General features: G+C 40.1%; 1 protein-coding gene across 5 annotated transcripts in view; it reads left to right on the top strand.

Annotated features, from left to right (window-relative positions):
• Positions 1-25,581, top strand: part of BCAS1 (brain enriched myelin associated protein 1) — a 95,756-nt gene that overhangs the window by 28,151 nt on the left and 42,024 nt on the right. For 4 of the 5 annotated variants that reach the window (XM_084645740.1, XM_084645744.1, XM_084645743.1 and 1 more), the window contains exons 4-7: positions 1,183-1,772; positions 15,380-15,523; positions 16,359-16,403; positions 22,929-23,069. In XM_084645740.1, the coding sequence (XP_084501866.1) occupies positions 1,183-1,772; positions 15,380-15,523; positions 16,359-16,403; positions 22,929-23,069 (920 nt within the window). The remainder of the gene's footprint in view (positions 1-1,182; positions 1,773-15,379; positions 15,524-16,358; positions 16,404-22,928; positions 23,070-25,581) is intronic. The other variant, XM_084645742.1, reaches the window with a different exon arrangement.

Raw genomic sequence — 25,581 nt, forward strand, 5'->3', positions numbered from 1 at the left:
TCTCTTGTGCTCTATCAAGAAAAATCTCAGCAGAGTCATACTGTTGATCGTCAAGGACTATGATGTCCTTACTGCGCAATGGGAAAGGATCAAAATGAAATATTCTAGGCAGCATTGCTGTGATGTTCAAATTGTCATCTGCTGAACTAAGCCATTGTCTTAGCCATGTTACTGAACGTGAACTGCTTCTTTATGCCGCTGCTTCTTAGGTGATACCCGCTAGTACTGTTGCCTTTCAAGCATTTAATTTGAAGTGTACGAAAACTTAAAGGCAAAATGCTAAACAAGGTGAAATTTGAGGAATTTTTTTCACAGTTCATTGCCAACTAGACAACAGTCTGTTTTACTGAAAAACCGATCATTTTGCTTGGAGTTTTGGCTAAAAAAAATGGGTGCTTTCCCCAAGAATGAGCCCATTTCAATGCAAAAATTGGCCCATTTAAGTAAAAAATTTTAAAATATGAAGTTTAAAAAAAATTCAAATGTTGAAAGTCCAATTTCAATGTTTCTCTGTTAAAATGGGCATTTTAGCAAGTTTTACAGAAAAGCATGGATGTGTTTACATAGCGCCTAGCACAATGGGATCCTGTTCTGAGTGGGATCTTTGGGTGCTGCCACGATATAAATATTAGATGACAAAATAAAGCAAACTGTAGAGGGTACCCAACTGGCATAGAGAGGCTAAGTGACTTTCCCAAGGGATCACATGGGAAGTCTGTGGCAGAATAGGGCTGAAGTTGGGTCTTCCAAGTTCTAGGCTAGTTCCCTAATCACTGGGCCATCCTTCCTCTTCCATCTCACTGTACCTCAGTTTCCCATCTGTAAAATGGAGTTGGGAATACTTTCTGCCCCTCCCCTTGTTAGTCTTTTTCTAGTTAGGGTAGAAGTCTGAGAAAAGAAATAATGGGCTTGATCCTAGGCTGGTGCTGAGCACCACAACTCTCACTGACTTCAGTGAGAACAGAGAACATCAGAAACTCAGAGAATCGGGCCTCAAAGCTAAGCAGAAGCTCACATTTTGTACCACAGAACACCACATTTACTTAACACATTGCAGTATATATTGTCTTCACACAGGCATTGCATTTTAGAATGAGTTTATTAAAGCTCTAGACCACCATGATTAATAGGATAACTTCCCCGCTTTGTTGGATAATTGCTGTTTTATGTTTCTATTTGCAGTGGATGCAAGGACAAGTGTTGAACAGAATAATGTGGCCGTTTCTTCCGAGAAGACAATAGAGATAAGCTCCACTTCTGATGCAAATGGAAAAAATCCTGGGACTGAGGCCAAGAAACCCATGCCAGCTGCAAAATTTCGTTTTCTCTTTGCTTTTTCACGGCCTGTACCAGGACGTACTGAAGAGCAAGCTACAGACTCATCAGTTGGATCATCTAAGCTTGATGTCAGTTCAGAGATGCCTGAAGTGAACAAAGCATCAAGTGAGATAGCAGATAGTCCTGCAACAGCTGTGCTGGAGGAAGGGTCCGATAAAAACCTAAGCCAGGCCCCTTCTACAGCAGAACTTAGTGACACTGAGCTAATAGCATTAGCATCACCTGAGACAGAGGACAAAGCCTTATCAAAGACAAAACAAGTAACTTTCTTTGACAGACTCTTCAACCTGGAAAAGGGGAAGGAGAAAGAAAAGAGTAAGACACAAGTTGAAACCCAAGAGGAAAGCCAGACTACGGAAATTCCTGACGCAGGTATCGCAGAGGAAGAGGCTGCTGGATTACAGAGCACACCAAACAATGTCCCACAGGGGAAGGCAAGTGTTTGAATGGGAATATCAATTTCTTCCTTAATGAAATCTCTTAGGAATATTAATGGTGCAGGACAGCATCATGTTCTGATGGTTGTATGAATCAGGCAGCAAATATCTTTGTTTTGTAGTGTGACTCCCCCACTTATCAGGGGTATCTAACAATCTCTGGAAGACGAAAAAAAGCTGTGGCATCTGTTTCATGACAAAATTGGTGATGTCTGACGTACAGCTTAAGTTCATTTATATTTTTACCAAAGACTTGGGCAAGATAGCTATATTCATGCTTCATTAGTCTAGATGATGAACACCAGCTGGCTGCAAGTGTAAAAAATGTACTTGGAGCACAAGTGACTTTCATGCTTTAGGAGCTCAGTGTCTGATATTGAATGGTTTTAGGAAATTCTTTAGGCATATTTCACATGAAGCTTATAAAATACTAACTTACTCATTTTATGCACTAGCTACCTCTGAATATCATACATATTAGGTCACAACCTTTAGTGAAGACTAGAATACCATAGTAACTCTTCGCACTTTGTATGTGTAGTGCTCTTCATCCAAAGAATGATAATTCTTTAGAATGGATAGGAATGAATTTTAGAGACAGGGAAAATGAAGCATTAAGAAGTTAAGTGACTTGCCCAAGGTCATATGCTAGTCAGTAGCAGAGCTGGAAATAAACCTTGACTCTCTTGTGTGCTTTATAGAAAAGATCTCAGCATTTGAGATAAGCAATTGTTCTGTATCTATAGCAATTGTTCTGATGCTACTTTTGAGTTGCTTTATACTTGTCTCAAATGTGATGGCTCTTTTTACTCTTCCTGTGAATAGCGGGTAGTAGCAAGAAGTAAATGTGCAGTGGTTTATTATTAATTTTATTTTATTTTTTATTTATGAAGGGCTGTTAGCACTCTGAAGTAGAACTAGTGGAATGTAGGAGGAAATGTAATCAGAGTTCTTTCTGTTTTTAAATGATTATTAATAGGTTCTTAAACTTAATGGGGCAAATCAACATAGCTTCACTGACTTCAACACAGTAACGCTACTTTACAACAGCTGAGCATCCAGTCCAAATTTTTTCTAAGGGATGAGTTCAGGCTTCATCTGTAAATTTTTATACCATCAAAATTACTAGACATTGATTTTGCATATCATGGCACTTCAAGGATGGCTATGTTGCTCAAAGGGCCAGCCCCTCACCAGGTGTAAAGTGGTGTAACTCTACTGTTTGCTTCAATGTGCTAATTTGCATCAGCTGAGGATCTAGCTCAAATATTTTTATGATCTCTGGGGAAAAAATACATTGTAAAAACTGGCTGTTTACCAGAATCTATGGAGGAAAAGGCAATTTTAAGAGCAATTATTATTTTGATGGCTCTAGTATAAGTCTTCTAATTACATTAATGGTGGAATATCACTAACTGCTGCCTTGAGCACTGTTGACAATGTCTCTGAACGAGATCTGTTTGCCTTCTGAATATATTATTGCAGTAATGTTTCTAAAATAAGTCTCTCTTTTTCTACTCTGAAATTCATCCCCCCTCCATCCCCCCCTCCCCCCCCGAGGTTTGGTATCTCAGTTCTGGAGGATCTCAGCCCCAGAATAAATCTATTTATCAATTCTTTTTTTAAGGCTTGCCAGTTTCTTTTAAGATAAGAGTTTGAAAGAATAGAAGTTTACTGATAACAAATGTGTTTTTGTGCCTGTCCTTCAAAAATGGTGCACAATCACTGGGTATTTCAGACAGCTAATTTCTAACATATGGGATATAGTGCCTATGCACACTTGTGTATTTGTGTTTTGACTTGGACTCATGGAATCTAAAATCATCCACTGTTTAAAGCAGAGCTGAATAAATAATCCACAATGAATAATGTATTCAGTACGTATTACCTTTTCTTTCAGTTTGCAAATTATCCAGGGAAAGACTGATATTCTGCCAGTATTAAAAAATATTTACAAATTTCTTCAGGATTAAGTCTTGGCCTATAGCTGATTAGAATTGTTACCTTTACAGTTAAATATAAAATTCACAATTCATGCTTTGTTTGTTAATTTCTTTAGACTTGACCTATGCCATTTTACTTTACTAGGAATGGTTTGCTCACAGGTAAACCCCTGAGAGGAGACACAACTTATACCAGAAATAAAGAATGTTTTTAGAGCTATGTCTTATGCCTGTTCCCCAAACAAAATAAGCTATATCAGCAAACCGACATTGCTATAACTGCATCTACAGTAGGGATTTTTGCTGGTATAAAAATGTTATAGAGAATCACACCCCTCGCTGACTGGCAAACACTTCTAGATGGCCTATGATTCTCTTTTTTTACGTTAAGCAAGCACAAAGCAAACATTTCAAATTACATATTTGATTATAAAATGGGCAGTGTACAGTTCATGCTGTTGGTTGGTGCAAGCAGTGAAACATGAAGCACACATTGTACACTGCAATACATAATCAAAAGTAGCTTTTCACTAGGAATTTGAGTTAAACATTTGCTTGTTGTGAACAAATTCTCACTCTGTAAACCTCAAGCATGCGAGCGTTTGTTAAAAGTGAACATCAATGCATCATAAACATGATCAAATCAAAGTAAACTTTTCCAACTCAGACAATTACACGTTAGAAATGTTTCTGCTATTCCACAGCTCTAGCTTGGATACTTGGACATCTGCTACTGTTACTCATGTTGAATACTACCTTCAACCTCAATCCTGTAAAGACCTATACATATGAAATCAATGGGACTACTTGGAGTAGTAAAGTTAAGCACATGCATAAGTATTTGCAGGATTGGGGCCTTAGTTTGCATATAAGGCCTTTGGAATTCAGTGGAACTACTTATGGACTAACTCCCTGATTCTGTAAATACTCTTAACTTTCAGCATGCAAATGGTCCCAGTGAAGTCACAAATGTACATAGGTGCTTGTAGCGTAAGGGCCTCAATTGGTACTCAATGTGAGAGTGAAACTTCAGCCTTAGCCTTGACTTTTGTGGCATTTCTTTGTATATTTGAGGGACAGAACACAAAAAGGCAGGGGGTGTGGGAGCCTGAGACCTTTCATGATGAGCCAGGAATGAACATTGTATAGCCAGATTAAACGAGGTGATAAAAATGCTGTCAAATTTATAATTATTCTTGAGTTGCTGAGCTTTGCTTTAATTCCATCTGATTAAACTAAGGCCTGGCCTCTGTCTTCAAATACACGCATACTATGTTTCCTGTAAAACTAGTTACTTTGCATGTATGATGGCAGAAGGATTAAGATTTAAAATTATACCCAAAATCCCCCAAACAGTTGCTAATTTAACTTGATTGTGTCTGCACAATGTTACACAATTAAAAAGAAACTCAAGTTATTGCTGTTGGCACATTATCGGTTTTGGTGGATTGTGATTTGTAGCCTTTATAAGAGCCTGTTCAAGTCAAAACATCACTGAGGTTGAGAACCAACAAATAACCAGGTTTCAGAGTAACAGCCGTGTTAGTCTGTATTGGCAAAAAGAAAAGGAGTGCTTGTGGCATCTCTGAGACTAACCAATTTATTTGAGCATAAGCTTTCGTGAGCTACAGCTCACTTCATCGGATGCATACTGTGGAAAGTGTAGAAGATCTTTTATACACACAAAGCATGAAAAAATACCTCCCCCCACCCCACTCTCCTGCTGGCAATAGCTTATCTAAAGTGATCACTCTCCTTACAATGTGAATGATAATCAAGTTGGACCATTTCCAGCCAAAATCCAGGTTTTCTCACCCCACCCCCCCCCACACACACAAACCCACTCTCCTGCTGGTAATAGCTTATCTAAAGTGACCACTCTCCTTACAATGTGTATGATAATCAAGGTGGGCCATTTCCAGCACAAATCCAGGGTTTAACAAGAACGTCTGAGGGGGGGAGGGGTTAGGAAAAAACAAGGGGAAATAGGTTACCTTGCATAATTACTTAGCCACTCCCAGTCTCTATTCAAGCCTAAGTGAATTGTATCCAATATGCAAATGAATTCCAATTCAACAGTTTCTCGCTGGAGTCTGGATTTGAAGTTTTTTTGTTGAAGAATTGCCACTTTCATGTCTGTAATCGCATGACCAGAGAGATTGAAGTGTTCTCTGACTGGTTTATGAATGTTATAATTCTTGACATCTGATTTGTGTCCATTTATTCTTTTACATAGAGACTGTCCAGTTTGACCAATGTACATGGCAGAGGGGCATTGCTGGCACATGATGGCATATATCACATTGGTGGATGTGCAGGTGAACGAGCCTCTGATAGTGTGGCTGATGTTATTAGGCCCTGTGATGGTGTCCCCTGAATAGATATGTGGGCACAGTTGGCAACGGGCTTTGTTGCAAGGATAGGTTCCTGGGTTAGTGGTTCTGTTGTGTGGTATGTGGTTGCTGGTGAGTATTTGCTTCAGGTTGGGGGGCTGTCTGTAGGCAAGGACTGGCCTGTCTCCCAGGATTTGTGAGAGTGTTGGGTCATCCTTCAGGATAGGTTGTAGATCCTTAATAATGAATTGGAGGGGTTTTAGTTGGGGGCTGAAGGGGACGGCTAGTGGCGTTCTGTTATTTTCTTTGTTAGGCCTGTCCTGTAGTAGGTGACTTCTGGGAACTCTTCTGGCTCTATCAATCTGTTTCTTCAGTTCCGCAGGTGGGTATTGTAGTTGTAAGAATGCTTGATAGAGATCTTGTAGGTGTTTGTCTCTGTCTGAGGAGTTGGAGCAAATGCGGTTGTATCGCAGAGCTTGGCTGTAGACGATGGATCGTATGGTGTGGTCAGGGTGAAAGCTGGAGGCATGTAGGTAGGAATAGCGGCCAGTAGGTTTCCAGTATAGGGTGGTGTTTATGTGACCCTCCTCAGACGTTCTTGTTAAACCCTGGATTTGTGCTGGAAATGGCCCACCTTGATTATCATTCACATTGTAAGGAGAGTGATCACTTTAGATAAGCTATTGCCAGCAGGAGAGTGGGGTGGGGGGAGGTATTTTTTCATGCTTTGTGTGTATAAAAGATCTTCTGCACTTTCCACAGTATGCATCCGATGAAGTGAGCTGTAACTCACAAAAGCTTATGCTCAAATAAATTGGTTGGTCTCTAAGGTGCCACAAGTACTCCTTTTCTTTTAACAAATAACCAGTTACACTGCTGGTAAGTGAAGGATAGACTCCACAGTTTTAATTTAGGAGTTGCACAAGCATTCAGTGTTTGACAAACCAGTCTTTATTTTCGTGGTCTACAAAACTACATTCACATCACAGCATAATCAAAACAAGGACAGGATTCATGAATTGATGAAGAATTTACTATTTAAGCCAAAGAAAAGATAAATTATTTGCCTGAAATGTTTCACTGAGCCAGGATTCATACAAACAAAAGTGTTGGCAGGATTACATTCTTTTGATACGTTTTTCTAATGACTGAACTAAGATTCTAGTATAAACCCTTAATTACTCAAAAGCTTGGCTCCTTATAGAAATGCATTTACCCAGGAACATTTAGCTCCTAATGCTGACTTTCCTCCTATGTTATTTCCAGAGGTTTTTTTATTAGCATTTGTCATTGTGGAATGTGCTGATGCAGAGCATTTTGTGGATATTTAAATACAGCTCTAGATTGTGAGGTTCCATATTTATTACCTCCTCCTGACTTACACTGTAAGGGACTGATGCTGCATTCCTTACTTCAGAAAATTCCTGTTGAAAGTAGTGCTGGGCCACAATTAAAGCCCCATATCACGACACAGGTTTGGGTCTGAATTTGCAGCTTGAATGTTGATGGAGGCTAACAGTTTAGGGAAGCTCCTTGTACAAAACGGGTGATTATAGGGCAAAAAGGTAACTGTGTGTGAAACTGTCCAGAGGAAAAGGTGTATGTATCTCGTGAGTGCAATTTGCTTGTTTGCTCCTCTGTGCACCCATTTTGCTGATGCAGTTTGGTTGCTTGCATATGAGAATATGAGCTGTGCAACATGTGTGGGGGGGGTCTATTGAGGGGAAAGAAAGGGTCACTGAGGATTTAGTTGTGCTTTGTGGCATGTTGGGCTTTGAGTTGGCTCTGGTAGCATGGTGCCTCAGGCTCTTTAAATCCTCCACCTCTCTGCACACTGTGTAGCCTGGCTCTCGTAGGAGAGTGTTTCAGGTCAGCAATGAGATGCGTTGGAACGGTTGTATGAACATAAAGAACCTACTCCTACTTGACCAATGATGGCCGCAAGACAGTCCTGTGTTTGTTTTGTGTGTGTGTGTCTTTCATTTCTATTTGAGAGTATGTGTGTGAGAAATAGAGAGAGAGAAACTCAGGTTAACGTCACTAAACAATTCTCACTGAAGTTCTTTTGCTGATGTCACCAGTTTCAAGCACTCTGTTGAGGCTAGTTTTGCTTAGCAATGTATATTCTGTGTCCTGTTTTTTTGGTCTGTTGCCTCACACTTAACTGTCCCTTTCCCATCTGAAGCAGAGCTAGCTTTTATCACATGTCCAGTACCACTATACATGGCATCCTTGGAAGAATGGCCACTGAAACTGGCACAGACTGCATGTGTTTTACAGGGAACATACTGTTCTTGGAAAGGCTTTGGCCTGTAATTGCCAGCTGTACAAACAATTGTGTCAGGTCCTTGCAAGAAATTTCTAAATAGCCTGTTAAACCATTCTGAGCCATTGTGATGCATATCTTTCTGTGGTAGACTTGCAAAATGGTGGCTTGGAGATTTAAGCAGGTAAAATCCTGTTATTGCTAATGAAACCAGTGTACTTAACTCCTTGCCTACAGGTCTAAGAATGTACCCCACTCTGTGCACATTTCACAACACCAAAGAAACCCTCTAGTAAAGTTTTTTAATTGCATTCATGATTTCACATGCTCAGAATTCCTCTTCCCTCCTCCCCCAGCCCACCACTTGCCCATACAAATATATGCTCCTTTGTAAATCATATGTAAATAGTTCTTTTAAAATTCTGTGATACAGAAGAAGAAAATCTCAGAAACATGACCCAAAGCAATATTTCTTTGAAAAAGTGGAGATTGATAAAAATGCCTAATGGCAGGTTGATAGAAACCTCCTGTTCGCCTTTCTAACGCCAGCGAGTCCTTTCTCTCAAGGTATTTCAAAGCTACCACCTATTGAAGATACATTGCAACTTTTTTTTTCAATTTTGTCCCTCAAAGAAAGTGGGAACGTCATCTCCTAACGGCTATTACTACTACTAGTGTCACCGGTTTCTCTGCCCCTGGTAAATCCATACTGCAGTTTCAAGAAAATATACTGTATGATTATAAGTTGTTATTAGTATTGAAATAACACTTAGAGGCCACTACCAAGATCAGGGCCCCCTTGTGCCGGGCCCTGTAATTATTGAGCATTATATGTGTGCGTGCGTGCATGCATGTCTGTCTGTCTCTGTGTACAGACAGACAGCCCCTGCTCTGAAGAGCTCCGTCTAAATAGACAAGGCAGACAAAGGGTTGGAGAAATGTAGTATTAATGTCATCCTCACTTTACAGACGAGGAATTATGCTCAGAGAGATTAAAGCCGAGATTAACAAAGGTATTTAGGTACCTAAAGATGCAGATAGGTGACTAACTCCTAATGACTTCCAATGGGAGTTAGGTGCCTAATCTCCACAGGTGCTTTTGTATCTACAGCTAGGCACCTACCTGCATTTTTAGGTGCCTAAATACCTTTGTAAATCTGGTCCTGTGTGATTTGCCAGGATTATACAGGAAGCCTATAGCAGAGCTGAGAAACCAACCCTGATCTCCCAAGTCTAGAGCCTATCTTACTACTCGGAGATTTCTGGTGATTGGATTTGCATGAGTGTCCCTTTCTCATCTTGTCCCTCAGTGCTCTGCAAGGCATATAGACAGCCCCTGTATCAGCACTTGAGCTGTGCTGGAATGTTCCAGATGGCGTTCTGGTATTTCTGATGGGGTGCAATGAAGAGGGGAGCACAATGGAGGGGGTCAGGAGGCACAAAAGAGAGAGATAGGGGAGCCATGCCCTCCTCCCACAGCTAGCTCTGAGCAGCAACCCAGAAGCCACGGCTTCTCCTCACGGGCATGCCCAAGCCAGCAATGTGGGGCGACTCTGCAGTAGGGGTCAGTTGCCTGCATCCTCACCCAATGGGGAGCCCCTGCTGGCGTTCTGGCACTGTGGGCTAGGAGGAGAGGCCAAGGCATGGCCAAGAAGGGAGGTAGAAGCTGCTGGGTCTACACTCAGAGCCGGCGAAGGGGGAGGCTTGGGCACTCCTTCATTGTGCCCTGTCCCTGCCTTCCCTATGGCCAGTGCTGTGGGCACCCTCTTCTTCCCCCCAGAGAGCCCTGTACCACTGCACAGGCTGAAGGGTCCTGGCAGGAGTATAGAGCCCCCACCACCACCACCCCTTTTTTGCTGCCAGTGAGTAAGTCGACTCACAGTGATGTCATCAAGGCTTTTTTTTTTTTTTTAGAACTCAAGCACAGCTCTGTATAGCAGTCTTCGTGCTAAACATCCTCCCCCCTGAGAAAATAACAGCGGCCTGCTCCATGAGCAGTGGAGGTACAAGGGTACAAGGAACCTTCCTTCCATACCCTCCTTATGCCCCAGCTTGTGTAGTACATCTAGAGACCAGGCTGAATTCAGTCCCTGTGCTCTCTGAGTGCAAAAACTCCTTCCTCCCTATTCACTGGGGAGGTGCTTGCTACCCAGGGGAGTGGCAGGGAGGTGGTGGGGCTGGGCCCCCAACGCTCCCTGTACCAGCCCATCAAACAGGATTGGAGCATAGGAGAGAGCAGTTCCACCTACGGCTAGGGAGCTCCTGTGCTCGCCCTGGGACAGGCAGCTTGATCTAACTATAAATAAACGAATCAATATAAACTCAGATGCATTTGTCTGCACTGTACTGCACTCATCACTATAGTTACCTAGACAATAAAGTACCTTCTCAAAATGCCAATATTTACCTCCTGGAGAGGAGGTAAACTTTGTTGAGGGAATGAAAAGGGCAGTATGTCCCTAGTGCATTTAAAAATGCACTTCCATTTTAGTTTATTTAGCTCATTAGTGAATACGTCACTAAAGGGTACAGAAATATTTATCTTTCTGCTGTTTTTTTCCTTTTTTTGTTGTAATATCTGCACCCCTGGTGGGTGTGGAATAGAAGGTAAAAAACTAGTAACTGATAAGATCTTAGGCCCCAAGTCAATAATGCATTGAAACAGTACTGAATCAGAACATCTCTGCACTGAATACAGGAATGGACTACACTTACAGTACAATACTGCATACATCATTCTAGCATGAAATCTGTTTTCTTGCCACGGTTTAGTAGATTATAATTAGAGCTGGTAGAGAAATTTTGAATGTTCAAAATTTGTAAAAAGTTTTTGATTTTTTTTCCAATTATTTTTACAAAAAATCTTATGGATGATCAAAAAATTGTAAGTTTGACATTTCCAAAAAAAAAATTGAATTTTTTTTAAAAAGTTTCTAATTTTTTGTTATTATGTTTAATAATGAAGCTTTGTTTCTGAGATGTAAGCAAAAATTAAAGAAAACCCCACAAACCCATTTAACAGAAAACAACCCACAAGCTTTTAAAGGCTCCAGGTTCCATATTGGTTATCTGATCTATGAACAGACTTTGCATGTGTCGTTATTCCTTCAAGCATGACAGACTGGAGTCATTTAAAGTAATTGGGGTGTGCTGTATGCCATGAAAAAGGAGGAGCAAGAAGAAATTGCAGGGTTCATAACAGGTCTCTGAGCTGTACGTTGGACCCCGACCTGGCTGCTGGTCTTTCTAGTGTACTGCATTGGTATTTTCAAGGCAAAACTTATTATTATTATTTTTTTAAGAACTGCAAAATCTCTTTCTTCGCATCGCAAACTAGTGTGTTTGATGGCACTACAAGAAAGCAAACTGACAATGGGAACAACTGCCTGGTGGCATCCTTACAGCAAAGGACTGCAAACAGTAAATTAGAACTTAAGAAAAAAGGACTATAGCCCGCCTGAAGGTGAAGAGTGGTGCATTAACAGAGTCACCAGTAGGCAAGACAGCTATTCAGTTTGGTGAGGAGGCTACTCATCCTGGGAGGGTATAGTGCAGCCTGGGCTGCATGCTTGCTCCCAGCAGAAATACCCATTTCCAAATGAATGGCTACTGAGCATCTCGTTTCTATAATGTGGATAACAGCTCAGCACCATGGTCTCCCCATTATGCCAATCCCCCATGCAGAAAAGCAGTGTGTGCATCTCAGCAAAGACTCGATCCTATATCCATTGAAGTTGATGGTAATGCTGCCATTGACTTTAATTGTGCAGGATCAAACGTCCTATGTAAATCTCATTTCTGCTCTCTATCAGCATCAAGCAAGACCTTAGAACAACAAGAAGCCGAAGGTACGAGAATAATTTCATGTCCAGGACCACCAGAGCTGATTGGAAAATGAAATTGCTATCCCATAGGAAATTTTGACATTTCAAAATTCGTTTTCCCCGAGAAAAGTGGGTGCATGGAGAATACTTAAATATTAATTGCAACGTTCACTTTTTGAAATTCTGCCTGAATGGTGAAAGAGGGACACTTGTTTTGCACCTTCTGCCTCATAAAATGTAAGTTATGTGGTTCAGTTCATACATACTGATCAGTGAATAGTCTTGAGACTAAAACTTAGTGGCTTAGTAAATGGATGGATGGTGCTGTGTAGCTGAGTGCAGTTTTCATTAATTCCTGCTATTTTACCATAACTAACACATCTCATTGAAACCATTTTTTTCCCAATTTGCCCCAGTCTTTGATGTATTAATATCTCCAGTAGGGCAAAGCTATTGAAAACATTAAAGTAGAGACTGGTATCACTAGATCCAAGTACCAGCCATTAAGACAGGGACAACTTAGGACCCACATTTTCCAAACTGTGCATGTGCCAAAACGCATAGAAGTAAATGCCTACTTTGCAAATGCCACTGTGCAAATGAATGGTTAATGCAACGTGGTAATTTACACATTGGGGGTGAGTGAGGATCCTAGCGTCTACATATAAAGACTAAAATGGGCGACATATTAAAGAAAAAGGACAAAACAAGCTATATAGTTAAGTGGTTTTAAAAAAATAAATAAGTTCAAGGGATGATTAACTTAATTACCTGAGGGTTCAAAGGCCAGATATTTATCTAGTGTAAATAAGCATGGCTGCATTGAATTCCACTATATACTTATTATCTATTTAGAAAGAAGGAGCATTTCTCAGTCCTTAATCAGAGACATTTGATACAAGAAAATTACAGAAAACTATCTGGATTAAAATTATAGGGGGCCCAATTTTCAGTGGAACCTCAACCGAACCTCATCTTGTATGAACACTTCTTTTGCATAGCCCATCCAGCAGTCCCATCCGTGCACCTGCATACCTAGCTGGTAGGACTTTTGCTATCTCATAGTGATCTTCTGTTAGAGATACAAGGCAGGTGAGGTAATATCTTTTATTGAACCAACTTCTGTTGGTGAGAGAGACAAGCTGTTGAACTTACACAGAGCTCTTTTTCGGGCTCTTCATAGATCTTCTGCGTCCTGCTGCTCTTCATGTAGGCTTTTGAAATGAAGACAATTGGGCCATCTTCTCGTCTCCCCTTCTGCAGCATGGAAAGGTGCAGAATTGCCCTAAACACATGGAGTAGGTGTGGGGAGGCCCCAGGAAAGTGAGAGAGAATTATGCACCCACTGTGAAGTTGCTTCTTATCTATCTGGAAGAAGCTCAGCTCCCTCAAGATAGGTGGATATAGGCAGACCAAAAGGGGAGAAGTTGAGGAAACAGCCCGTCTCTGTGATGCCTTCCCCTCTCAGGATAGAGTGCAGTTTGAATCATCAGTTGTTATTGTTCTGGGCAGAGAAATACAAGCTGAGCACTCCCCCAATCCAGGCATTTTCAGCTGACCGGTTATGGCCAGATTCTGGTCCCCCTATGCCATCACAGCAATATGGAAAGGCCAGAACAGGGGAAAGAACCTGGCTTATTGTTTGTTGGGTCACAAACTCTAACTCTGAAAAACTTTACTCATGTGATCTGTCCTACTTACTGCAACAGGACTGCTCACATAAGTAGGATTTGCAGGCACAAGCCCCAAAAATAGATTAATGGAGAAAGGGAACCTGAGTGTTAATAAAGGGGGGAAAGAAGAATATGCCCAATCATTGTTCAAAGATACGTAAAACACTGTAAACTGAAATTGAATTCACTCATGTTCATGTGTGACTGCTCACATAAGTAGGATTTGCAGGCGCAAGCCCCAAAAATAGATTAATGGAGAAAGGGAACCTGAGTGTTAATAAAGGGGGGAAAGAAGAATATGCCCAATCATTGTTCAAAGATACGTAAAACACTGTAAACTGAAATTGAATTCACTCATGTTCATGTGTATAAATCCATACAGTGGTGGTTAACTGATCTATTAGCCTCTTTAGAGTTACAAAGTTATCTACTAGGAACAGAGATCCCTAACTGGTCTGCTTGCACTTTGCTAATCGCACTGTTATTTGTTAGTTACAATGAGATCCACTGCATTTGAATAGTCTGCTACCTGAGCCCTTAAAGCCCAGAGCCCGATTCTACAAGGTGTTCAGTGCCCCAACATCCACAGACTTCAGTGAAGATGGGGAGGGTCAGTACCTCTCAAGAGGCACTTAGGAATTTGCAAGATCAAGACCTAAAGATGTGTGAGGGCTCACACTTTTATGTTATTTCTTTTATGTATTCATGTAAAAGATATTTGGGAAGGGGGAGGTGAATTTTTTGCACAGCTCTTTAGGTAGTTTCTGAGTCATCAGGGTGTCAAGATTGTAAATAATGAAGACAGTCTAAGGGCCACATTTTCTAAGAGTTCCAGGTTTTGAGAAAAGCTCAACAGGATGGATATTGTACTCTCTTGAAAATCAGGCTGTAAATGTACTAACGGCAGCTACTAAGCACTTCTGAAAATCTGGCCCTTATTTACTGCCTATATGGGAAGTGAGCTTCTTTGAAAATAGATTCCCAATTCTGAGTGTGAGCATAGGAAGAACTGTCCTGATTGTACTGTTTGGAAAATCTGGCCCCGCTGACAGACAGCTGTGTGTGGCTTAAAAAGCTAAAGTTGTTGTTGATATTTGGTGGTGGTTTGAGAGGTTTTTTTAATATTGTTTGCGTTTTCTAAATAAAAATTATTTCTGGAAATTGCAGAATATTGAGGAGCAGAAGCTTTCTTTGTATGTTGTAATCAGACACTGCGGCTTCAAAGGCCAAAATCTCAGCCATTTGTTCCTGTTCACAAGTGCTAAGCCATGTTGGTAGAAAAGGGGGGTTGTTTTGCTGCATGCAACTTTATTTGCTATGTGTGTTATACTCTGTAGCTCAGAACAGTGTTCCTCTTGCCAGCTGCAAATGCTTACTACATTAGAAGAGAGGGACAAAAAGATTTGTATAAATGCTCGATTGTTCTGAATATGTAGGCTGGATAAGTATGGCTGGAATTGGGGTTATGACTCTGAGAGCAACAGGATGCAAATCACAAGTGTTACTTTTACATTCCACTGGAAATTAAACAAGCTGGGTCTGAAGAAACTGTGCTTCTTTTTTAGGACATAGATGACTGCAACCAAAAAGCCGTGCAGCAAGGCTCAGCAGGTGTCAATACTGACGAGGCAGCAGTAAAACAAGAGAACCCCAAGGCATCTGCCACAACAGACTCCAATAATTCTGTCATGAGTTTCTTTAAAACTCTGGTAAGTCTTTGCCTACAGTTTTGCTGTATAGGGAACACCTAAAAACAAAGAGTGTGTATTAAATTCCAATCTATATGCATCTATGAATGTCGAATATGCTCATCATCTCAGGTACCAAAGATTAATGTTGTAAAACTAAACTGATGCCTTAGAGAATGCTTAGATTGATAGGTAGAGAGAGAGACTGTGCAATAGTTACTTAATGGTATTGATTAGGAAAACTTCCTCTATTCTTATAGACTATTTTAGAACCCATGTCATTCAGTTCTGTTAAAAATATTTTCTGTGAGTTAAAACTTGCTTTGAAAATGTCTAAATGTACAAACAAAACAATCATCAGTTACTGGCAGCACAAATGTAAGTCAAGGAAGAGACAGGAAAACCATTAAGTACAAAGAAGAACAATAGTTGTTAATGAGAGAGGAAGCAGGGTAATGAAAATACTAAATTAGCCATGCAAAAGGACAGCAAATGCCATAGGTTATAATCCAGGAGCATCAGAATTCATGATTGGGTTCACCTTTAGGGAATAATAGAACCTGTAGGTTTGTCTAATATATATTTTATCTTGATTTTTATCTTTCCGGACACCGTCTCAAAATTACATTCAGGAAATGAATTCATCTCATATTAATATGCAATAAGTCTTTCCCATTTGGAAAGCAAAATAGAGTTTGATATTGTAGGTTGCATGTGTATTCTTTCCCTTATGTCATAGATAAGCCTGCTAGGTTCTAACTAACTGATGAAATTCCAGATCCTTCCTATTGAAAGAAACTGAATTTGGACATATTTCATCAACTATTACAGTATTTTGTTTTCTCAAATATTTAAGGTTTCACCAAGCAAATCAGAAGCCAAAAGTGACTCTGAGGACAAGGTAGGCAGTTTGCTTGATGTTTTTCTCTGTGTCATTACCATTATAGTGTGCTCAGATTGGCTTCAATGCTATCCTTTCTTCTCCTGTGCCTTCCCTTCATCTGTACATGAGGTTACTGTTTGTTGTAATAAAACAAACAGTAACCTTTCAGAAATAAAATACAAAAGAAGAAAGATGACCATAGACTAGTCTATTTTTTCCATTCAGTTTCAAATAATGTGCTGAATGTACTACTTAATTCACTTCCCATATTAGAAGTTTGAAGCTGAAATAGTAATATTGTTATATTGGAAGTTATTTAGATTCTCAAACTAGATCAGTTTGGGGTTTCTGGATGAAATTCTGGGCCCACTGAATTTAATTGCAAAATTCCCATTAACTACTATAGGGTCAGGATTTCTTCATGATTTTGCTTATACAGCTATGCAAAGCTGCCAGTTTTCACTTCCTATTATTTAAATGTGAATATAGATCTTTTTTCTTGAGGCCTTGCATACAGGGCGACATTCTCACCTCTTTGTACATAGGGTCACAGAAGTCTTTCAGCACATGCAGAACTGTAGCTATTCTGTGCAGGGTGTGGAACAGGTCCATAGGAAGATGACAACACATTCTGCTCTTGTTGGAGCTGAGGTCCAAACCAGATGCCATTGGTGGGAACGTGCCCACCAGGGGTCTGATCTAACTCCCATTTTAATCAGTGGGAAGACTTTCAGTGATTTCAGTGGGACCAGACCTGACACCTTCATTGTGTGTCTCTAGCGGTCACACTAGGAGCATGCTGTAGTTGGAGGGGCTGTACTATTCCTGCTAAGTAGCTGAAACCTGCACCCTGATCCTGGTTTGTGAGGTAAATTCAGTCCCCCTCCACCTCTGTATAATTCTCTCATTTATTCAGGCTTTAGAGGACACGGGGAGGTGAGAGTCAGTTTCTCCATGATGATTTTAAAATGGAGTAGAAAGAATGTCCAGATTCTTCTAATGTAATGCAGCGTGCAGTCTCTCCTACAGTGGCATTGCCTCCCCACCCCTAGCAGCTCGTGAAAATCAGCATAACCTTCATAGGCACAGACTTCATTGGAACTACACTCCTTTATACTAGCTGAAGATATGGCCCATTGTGCCAATTTCTACATGCTGTTACATCTAGAGTCTTGCTGCTGAAGGTAGAAGAGTTATTCTGGATTTACACTGGTGTAACAGAGCAAAAATTGGCCCATCAAATGTGTGAGCTCCAGGAATCATCATTATTGTAGCTCTGTGAAGCATTATGATAGTAGGAGTCTTATTATTGTGCATATCTGAAACCTGGCATTGTCCAAAGTGTATACATCTAATTTGTGAAGGTTGTATATGTTCTGGAAACTGTTTTTAAAAGCACAAATCATTCTAAGAGAAACAAGTATGCCTTTAAGGACTGCTCTTGATCCCATTTTGAAGTCAGTGTCAAAAATCATAATGGCATCAGCAGCAGCAGAATTGGACCATCAGAAAATATAATGTAGCTTAATAACGCAATGTTACAGTAGCCTACAGGAATTCCCGGTGAACCTGGTAATCAGTTTATATGACTATAACTAAATAACCTCCTACATTATTTTTATTAATTAGATTTTATCAAGTGCATTCAGAGAAATAGCTTAAAGAGAATAAAACGGTTTAAAAAGTAGCATCAGAATTCTGTATATTCGGTAATAAAAAATAACTGTTAATGTATTTCTTCTTTTATACCAATTTCCTACTATTCTTTATGACCCTTTCATTCTGAATTCTTAACAACCAGCCAAATGTTGACAGTTTGGACATGTAATAGGTCATGCACACAATTACCTAACTTGTCCACGCAACTCTGTCAACTGCCCCTAACTATCAGGGATGAAATTTTCAAAGGAGCCAACAGGAGTAAGGCACCCAAATCCAATTGAATGTCAATGAGATTTGGACACCCAGCTGTCTCAGGAGCCTCTGAAAATCCCAGCCTACATAGACAGTTGCAGGCCTGACTTTGTGAAAACCAGCCTGATATTTCTGCAACATATAACTGTGGATGTAGGCACACTGTAGTTTGGAAACAAATACACTGTTTGGGTTTGGTTTGCTAACACACCTGTAAAAGTAAACATGTCCTGGTGCCTCCAGCAGGATATGCCAATCAGCCTTTGTGCACAATACACAGAGATTGCTGGGAGTGCTTTCTGCGAAGAACACACTTTTATTTCCAATAATCTTTTTTCCAGAATTAACACCATGACTAAGTATTTAGATTGGCAAGACAAATAAATCTTCACTCCTGGTGAGAAATCACATTTTCACTCAATTCAACAAAAATAAAAAAAAAAGAAAGTAACATTTTGTGTGTTTGTTTTGTTTAGCACTAAATTTTATTCCCCGCCCCTCCCTTCCCATTTCAACATCAGTTTGGTAGGAAAAGAGTGAGGAACAAATAATGAATTTCTGATCGAGAGGAATTCATAAACAATGCTTTTCCTCAAAACAGGAATTTTGCCACTTTCACCATATTAAAGCCCTGTCAGCAAACAGGAGTACTAAAATTTGACCCTAATTCCAGTTAGGACTTGGTCCTCCCCTTAGTGAAATCAATAGGAGTTTTACCATCAACTTCAGTGGGAGCAGAAGCAGGCTTTTCTTCATGAATACAACAGGGAACAGTTTTTATAGTGCAACCACTTTGTCCACAGAATAAGTTCTCTCTGAGTATGTGTCTTCATTGCAGAGTTAGCCCATACTCTTACCTACGTAATGCCCACTCATGTCCTCACCCAACTTTGGTTGTGCTTCCAACCTAAACTAGCTGGCACAGCTGCTGCTATGGGTTAGAGTCCAGGTTCCACTTCATCTCGAACTGGTAACCCACCCACTTTGCAGTGAGGACACATTTGAATTCTGATAGTCCTCCAGGGTCTTCCCACAGTTGCCCCCAGGACAGACAGATTCTCCCAGAATTCACTGGGAAGGAATCATAGAGCATCTTTTCTTACTGCAGCACAAGAACTATGGTATATGCCCCCAAAAGTCTTAGTGACACACAGCTGTGTGCAGCACAGTGGTGACTCAGTAAGTTGGCTCATAGAATCATAGAAGATTAGAGTTGGAAGAGACCTCAGGTCATCTAGTCCAACCCCCTGCTCAAAGCAGGGCCAACCCCAACTAAATCATCCCAGCCAGGGATGTCAAGCCGGGCCTTAAAAACCTCTAAGGATGGAGATTCCACCACTGCCCTAGGTAACCCATTCCAGTGCTTCACCACCCTCCTAGTGAAATAGTTTTTTTCTAATATCCAACCTAGACCTCCCACACTGCAACTTGAGGCCATTGCTCCTTGTTCTGTCATCTGCCACCACTGAGAACAGCCTAGCTCCATCCTCTTTGGAACCCCCTTTCAGACAGTTGAAGGCTGCTATCAAATCCCCCCTCACTCTTCTCTGCTGCAGACTAAATAAGCCCAGTTCCCTCAGCGTCTCCTCATAAGTCATGTGCCACAGCCCCCTAATCATTTTTGTTGCTCTCTGCTAGACTCTCTCCAATTTGTCCACATCCCTTCTGTAGTGGGGGGGCTCAAAACTGGACGCAGTACTCCAGATGTGGTCTCACCAGTGCCGAATAGAGGGGAATAATCACTTCCCTCAGTCTGCTGGCAATGTTCCTACTAATGCAGCCCAATATGCCTTTAGCCTTCTTGGCAACAAGGGCACACTGTTGACTCATATCCAGCTTCTCGTCCACTGTTCCCCAGGTCCTTTTCTGCAGAACTGCCGCTTAGCCAGTCAGTCCCCAGCCTATAGCAGTGCATAGGATTCTTCCGTCCTAAGTGCAGGACTCTGCACTTGTCCTTGTTGAACCTCATCAGATTTGCCAATCCTCCAATTTGTCTAGGTCACTCTGGACCGTATCCCTACCCTCCAGCATATCTACCTCTCCCCCCAGATTAGTGTCATCCGCGAACTTGCTGAGGCTGCAATCCATCCCATCATCCAGATCATTAATGAAGATGTTGAACAAAACTGATCCCAGGACCAACCCCTGGGACACTCCCAGCCAGCTGACTGCCAACTAGACATTGAGCCATTGATCACTACCTGTTGAGCCTGACGATCTAGCCAGCTTTCTATCCACCTCCATTCATCCAATCCATACTTTTTTAACTTGCTGGCAAGAATACTGTGGGAAATTGTATCAAAAGCTTTGCTAAAGTCAAGGTATATCACGTCGATCCCTTTGTCCATATCCACAGAGTCAGTTATCTCATCATAGAAGGCAATCAGGTTGGTCAGGCATGACTTGCCCTTGGTGAATCCATATTGACTGTTCCTGCTCACCTTCCTCTCCCCCAAGTGCTTCAAAATGGATTCCTTGAGGACCTGCTCCATGATTTTTCCGGGGACTGAGGTGAGGCTGTAGTTCCCCAGATTCTTCTTCTTCTCTTTTTTAAAGATGGGCACTATATTTGCCTTTTTCCAATCATCTGGGACATCCCCCAATTACCCTGAGTTTTCAAAGATAATGGCCAATGGCTCTGCAGTCACAGATAAGCCTTTTCAATGTGGCTGATGACCTGGGTTAGCTCTACAGTGAAAACACACCCTTAGATCTGTCCAAAGAATGTTAGGAAGATCCTCACCTTCATGCCTACAAAGAACAAACTACTTTAGGGTTGAATTTGGCGTCTTAAAGCACACCAACATGTTGTTAACCAACATACCTATGGACTTAATCTATTTTTGAGAGAGAGAGAGATGCTCTCCAAACATGGGTGCAACCTTATTGATGTCATTGGAGTTTCACCCATGTTAATAGAAGCAGAATTTGGCCAATACGATAAATCTGTATTTCTTCTCTTCTGTTGAATCACACTGTCATAGGATTAGCTGGGTTTTTTTTTATAAGTTGTTATTGGACAAAGTTATCCACTTGACTGGAACAAATCTGCCCTCAACTGAACCATTTATTCAACCCTTCACAGTACTCCTGACTTTGTCCCACTATGTTCAACCCTTCAGCAGAGCCATGGGTATATCAAGAGCACTGCAGAACAGAAGAGGGTAAAGAAGAATTGGCCATTGCTAATCTTAATAGCTAACTGAATTATCACATAATAAAAAATCCAAGAGATAGTACGCGACAGAGTTAGGGGCAACTACATGTCAAGGGAAGATCTAGGTGTCAGGATGACATCTAATGCTATGTCAGCTTCAGAGCTTCCTGCAAAATACTTCATATTATCCTGCACGATTGAGTGAACAATAGTGTCTTTAATTTAATTGATGGCACTGTAGACCAAACAATATTTATTGCTTTGGGACTTGGATCACTCAGTGTTCTTGTGGTTTCTATAAGTCAGTCAACTCTGAATGTTTTTATTGAACACCATTTTACTTTCATACGTTTATAAAAAGGGCTGAAGTTTTCTAAGAGGTGGATAAAGGAGAAATCTTAACTGGTGTTACCTGTGAACTCTATAGAGTATTGGCATTAATATTATTACAGTAATGGGGTTAGTCTGGTTCAGAAATAGAATTGGCTATTCTATTCCTGAACCAGACTATACTTCTAGATCTGGTATCAGAGAGTAGGATACTCCTGATTCATGCTCAGATTGGAAGATCATTCTCAGAAGCAGTGTCCTTTTAAGGGAATATACAATGGAGTGACTTTGAAACATTTACTTCCTGATTTAAGAATGTTAGTACCTGCCCACTTCCTAATATTTCTCTGATTTTTTCAACATGACTGGTAGACATTGCATAAGCGTTTTACACATTTCCATATATCTCAGAATGTTTTGAACATGCATTTTAGATTAATGTATTAATGGAAGATTAATACATTTTTATTATTTATACATATTATTCAGAAACCTTTTTTATATAATCAGCAGTACAGCATTAGAAAAACCCTAAATAATAAAGATAAACCCAGACCCTGCAAAGATTTACACACCCACTTAATTTTAAGCACATGAATAATCCATCTGAACTCAAAGGAACTATTCATGTGCTCAAAATTAAGTACATGCTTTAATCTTTGTAGAATTGCTGCCTTAGCATAATGATGAATTTGGGGCCAAATTCTGATCTCATTTATACCAGTTTAATCTGGAATGAAGTTAATTTTGGATTTAATTGGTGTAAATTAATTCAGACTTTGGCCCACTGGACTCAGATTAAACATTCACATACAAATTCTTCTCTCATTTGTAACTCTGGTCAAATCATCTGAATTCCACTGAAGTAACAGAAAGAGGAGGTTTGCCAAGTGATGACTGTCAAATTTTTGCTACTGTTCATCTAAAACAAAGTCCATGGGAACTGAGAGATAACTATTAAACAAAAAATATAACATTATTTTGGCATGTTATTGTCCAGGTGGATGAAATGAAATGTTTGACTTTAATACACCACCTGTAAGTGTTGTATTATGTATTAATTAATACTTAATTATGTATAATTAATAATGCATTAAAGGAAATGGAGTATGTAATAGACTATGAATGCTGTTGCACAAAAGGAATCCAAAGTGGAGAAGGGCCATGGTGGGCATCCTGCTCAGAAGACACCAGTAGAATCCCAAGCTAAAGGAGCCAAGAAAAAGAAGTCAGAGAGTCCCAAGTTAGGACACAAAACATTTAGCAAATTCTTTAGGCATAAGGTCTGTATATGATTCTAGCAAAAGTGGAACCCTGAGAAGTAACAGATGGCTCTTGTCGCAGGGTGAAGTATTAAAATGATGGGATTTCATATGGTGCAACTGAAATCGGAATCTGGTCAACCCTTAAATAATTTGAAAAATAATTACATGAGCATATACCTAAAACCTGTGGGGAAAAAGTGTTTTGCAACATGGAAATACTTCCCTCATATACCATCTGTGAATTCAGGATTCTGAAAGAATTCCTCTAATCTGCTAAAACCTACATTCTTTTATTATTGTAATAAGTCATTAACGCTAACCAAACATACAATGGCCATAACCCGAATACATAGAAGATTTGCACTGACAAACAGTGAATTATGAAACAAAAAAAGGTCTCCTTCAATGGGATGCTAGCTCTAAGGGCCCAATCCAACTTCTAAAGAAGACAATGAAAAGATTCCCATTGACTTAATTGGACTATTCACATGCTTAAAGTCAGGCATGTGCTTAAATACCTTGCTGAACTGGAGCCTATAACCCCAAACATGTATTCAGTAGAGGTGGTTGAAAAATGAGATATTTTTCCATTGAAATGCTTGAATTTTCATTGTAAAACTGAAACATTTTTGGCTGAAAACTGAATTTTGTTCTTGGTTGAAAATCTTTTTTGTTTTTCCTCGTGAAAACTTGAGGAAAGCAGACACTGTCCATGAAAATTTTGATGTAGCTGAAAATCCAGTTTTCCATAGGAAAAAGAAGTGTTGACCGAGAATTTTGAACCCAGTCCTAGTATTCAGTGGGTTAGATCTTAATCAAAGCTTTTGTCTTAACAAGGACGATCAAGATTTATGTTGTGATGCACTGTGGCTGGGAGACAAAGAACAGCAGCATTATATCCCAAAGAATGTAGAGTCAGAGACCCTTTAGCTGAGGGAGGAAAATAATATTAATTGCATGCAAAAATTCCACTCAGACACCCACTTGGAATGTTTTGGGAGTAGGGGGCTTTTATAATAAGTAGCTATGTTAGGGTTAGCGGTGGGGAGGCACCTCTTTAAAACTGACAAGAACATTTTATTCTCCACTGTTCACTAAAAGTTCCATGTTCCTTCATTTTTTTTCTAGTCCAGAAATGTTCCGTCTCATTAAATCTCATGGAAGGTACGACAGTCTTTCCGCTGTAGTTAAAACTATTGGGCACTGTCTAGACGAGGAAAATAGGTCATGTTTTGAAAACATGACAGCTAACATGTTTTGACTAACACATTTTTAAATAGTGTAGAATATTTAATGCATTTAAAATAAGTTAGCTGGTCACAGCCTACCCCCTAGACCCTGCACTAGTGTCAAACATTACTAGCTAATATGTTTTTAAAAGCTATTTAAAAATGCATACTTTTTATGTTGACTCATTCCTCCTTCTGTGGGGATTTTTTAATTGTGTTTTTCAGAGTGCGTGGGTGTTTTGTGTTTAAATATGTAAGAAATTACCACACTATAAAACAAGTGTAAGTAATATTGGAACTACAAATTGTGACACTCTCCAATGAAAAAGGTAGAAAGTTCAAAGTTGTGGCTAAAACACTACCCCGTTAGTTGTGGCAGAGGTTTCAAATCAGGGCACTACCTTTTGTGCCAACACAGGAAGGTCAGTCCTTTGTCTTGGTTTGCTTCAAAATCTGACATTAGTAACTTAACAGTGGAGTTCCTCGTGTCTTAATTTCTGGTCCTGTGACATGACAAACTGTAATTTAAACATGAGACATCTTAGGCAATTAGATAAAGAACTAATGTATTTAAAATTATAGTTAATTGTTTTAATAAAATTTAACTGTGAACACTTCATTTTGAGAACCCTTGGTTACTTGGAGTTTTTTCTATTTAATAGCCTTGTTAGCTTCAGTAATAATCCTGAAGTATTCATCCTAATTGAAGGAGGATAGCAATGATTAAAAAATCCATTGTTTTTCAGTGCTGTCACTTATATAAAATACTAACTTCTAGTCAAAATAAGCATACTAAAAACCAAGTTTCAAATGTTGCTTCTGAGCAGTAACATGGACCCTAATAACTGGAAACATATTAAGCCTGGTACCCTGGGATTTTGTTAGCTTTGATGGGATTCTCCCAGCTGAATCCCTGTGCATCTCGCTATTCAGATCCTGAGTGTATGTCGCTTTATGCTCAGATCTAGTTTTTAAATATAACTTTATTGATTTATGAAATTCCATCTGGGGAGGAGAGAAATTATTAATTAACTTTCAGGCACTATAGCTGAAGTCAGTTTCTGGCTTTCACCCTGGAGTTCTGTAAATTACTCTGGATCATTGGAGTTAACCACAAAAAGGGGAAATTCATGTCTCCAGCAGAACACTCACACCTGTTCTTTCAAGAAATCTCCAACTGCATGGCAAGGTGCCTAGAATTAGAGAAGCAGGAAGAACATTTGCCCTATATTCTAATTTATTGCTTCTCTTCCTTTTACAGAATTCAGCTACTCCTTTCCTAATCTAAGCTGCCCTATTAT

Source organism: Lepidochelys olivacea (genome assembly GCF_965140295.1).
Source record: "Lepidochelys olivacea isolate rLepOli2 genome assembly, chromosome: 13".
NCBI classification, from domain to species: Eukaryota; Metazoa; Chordata; order Testudines; family Cheloniidae; genus Lepidochelys; species Lepidochelys olivacea.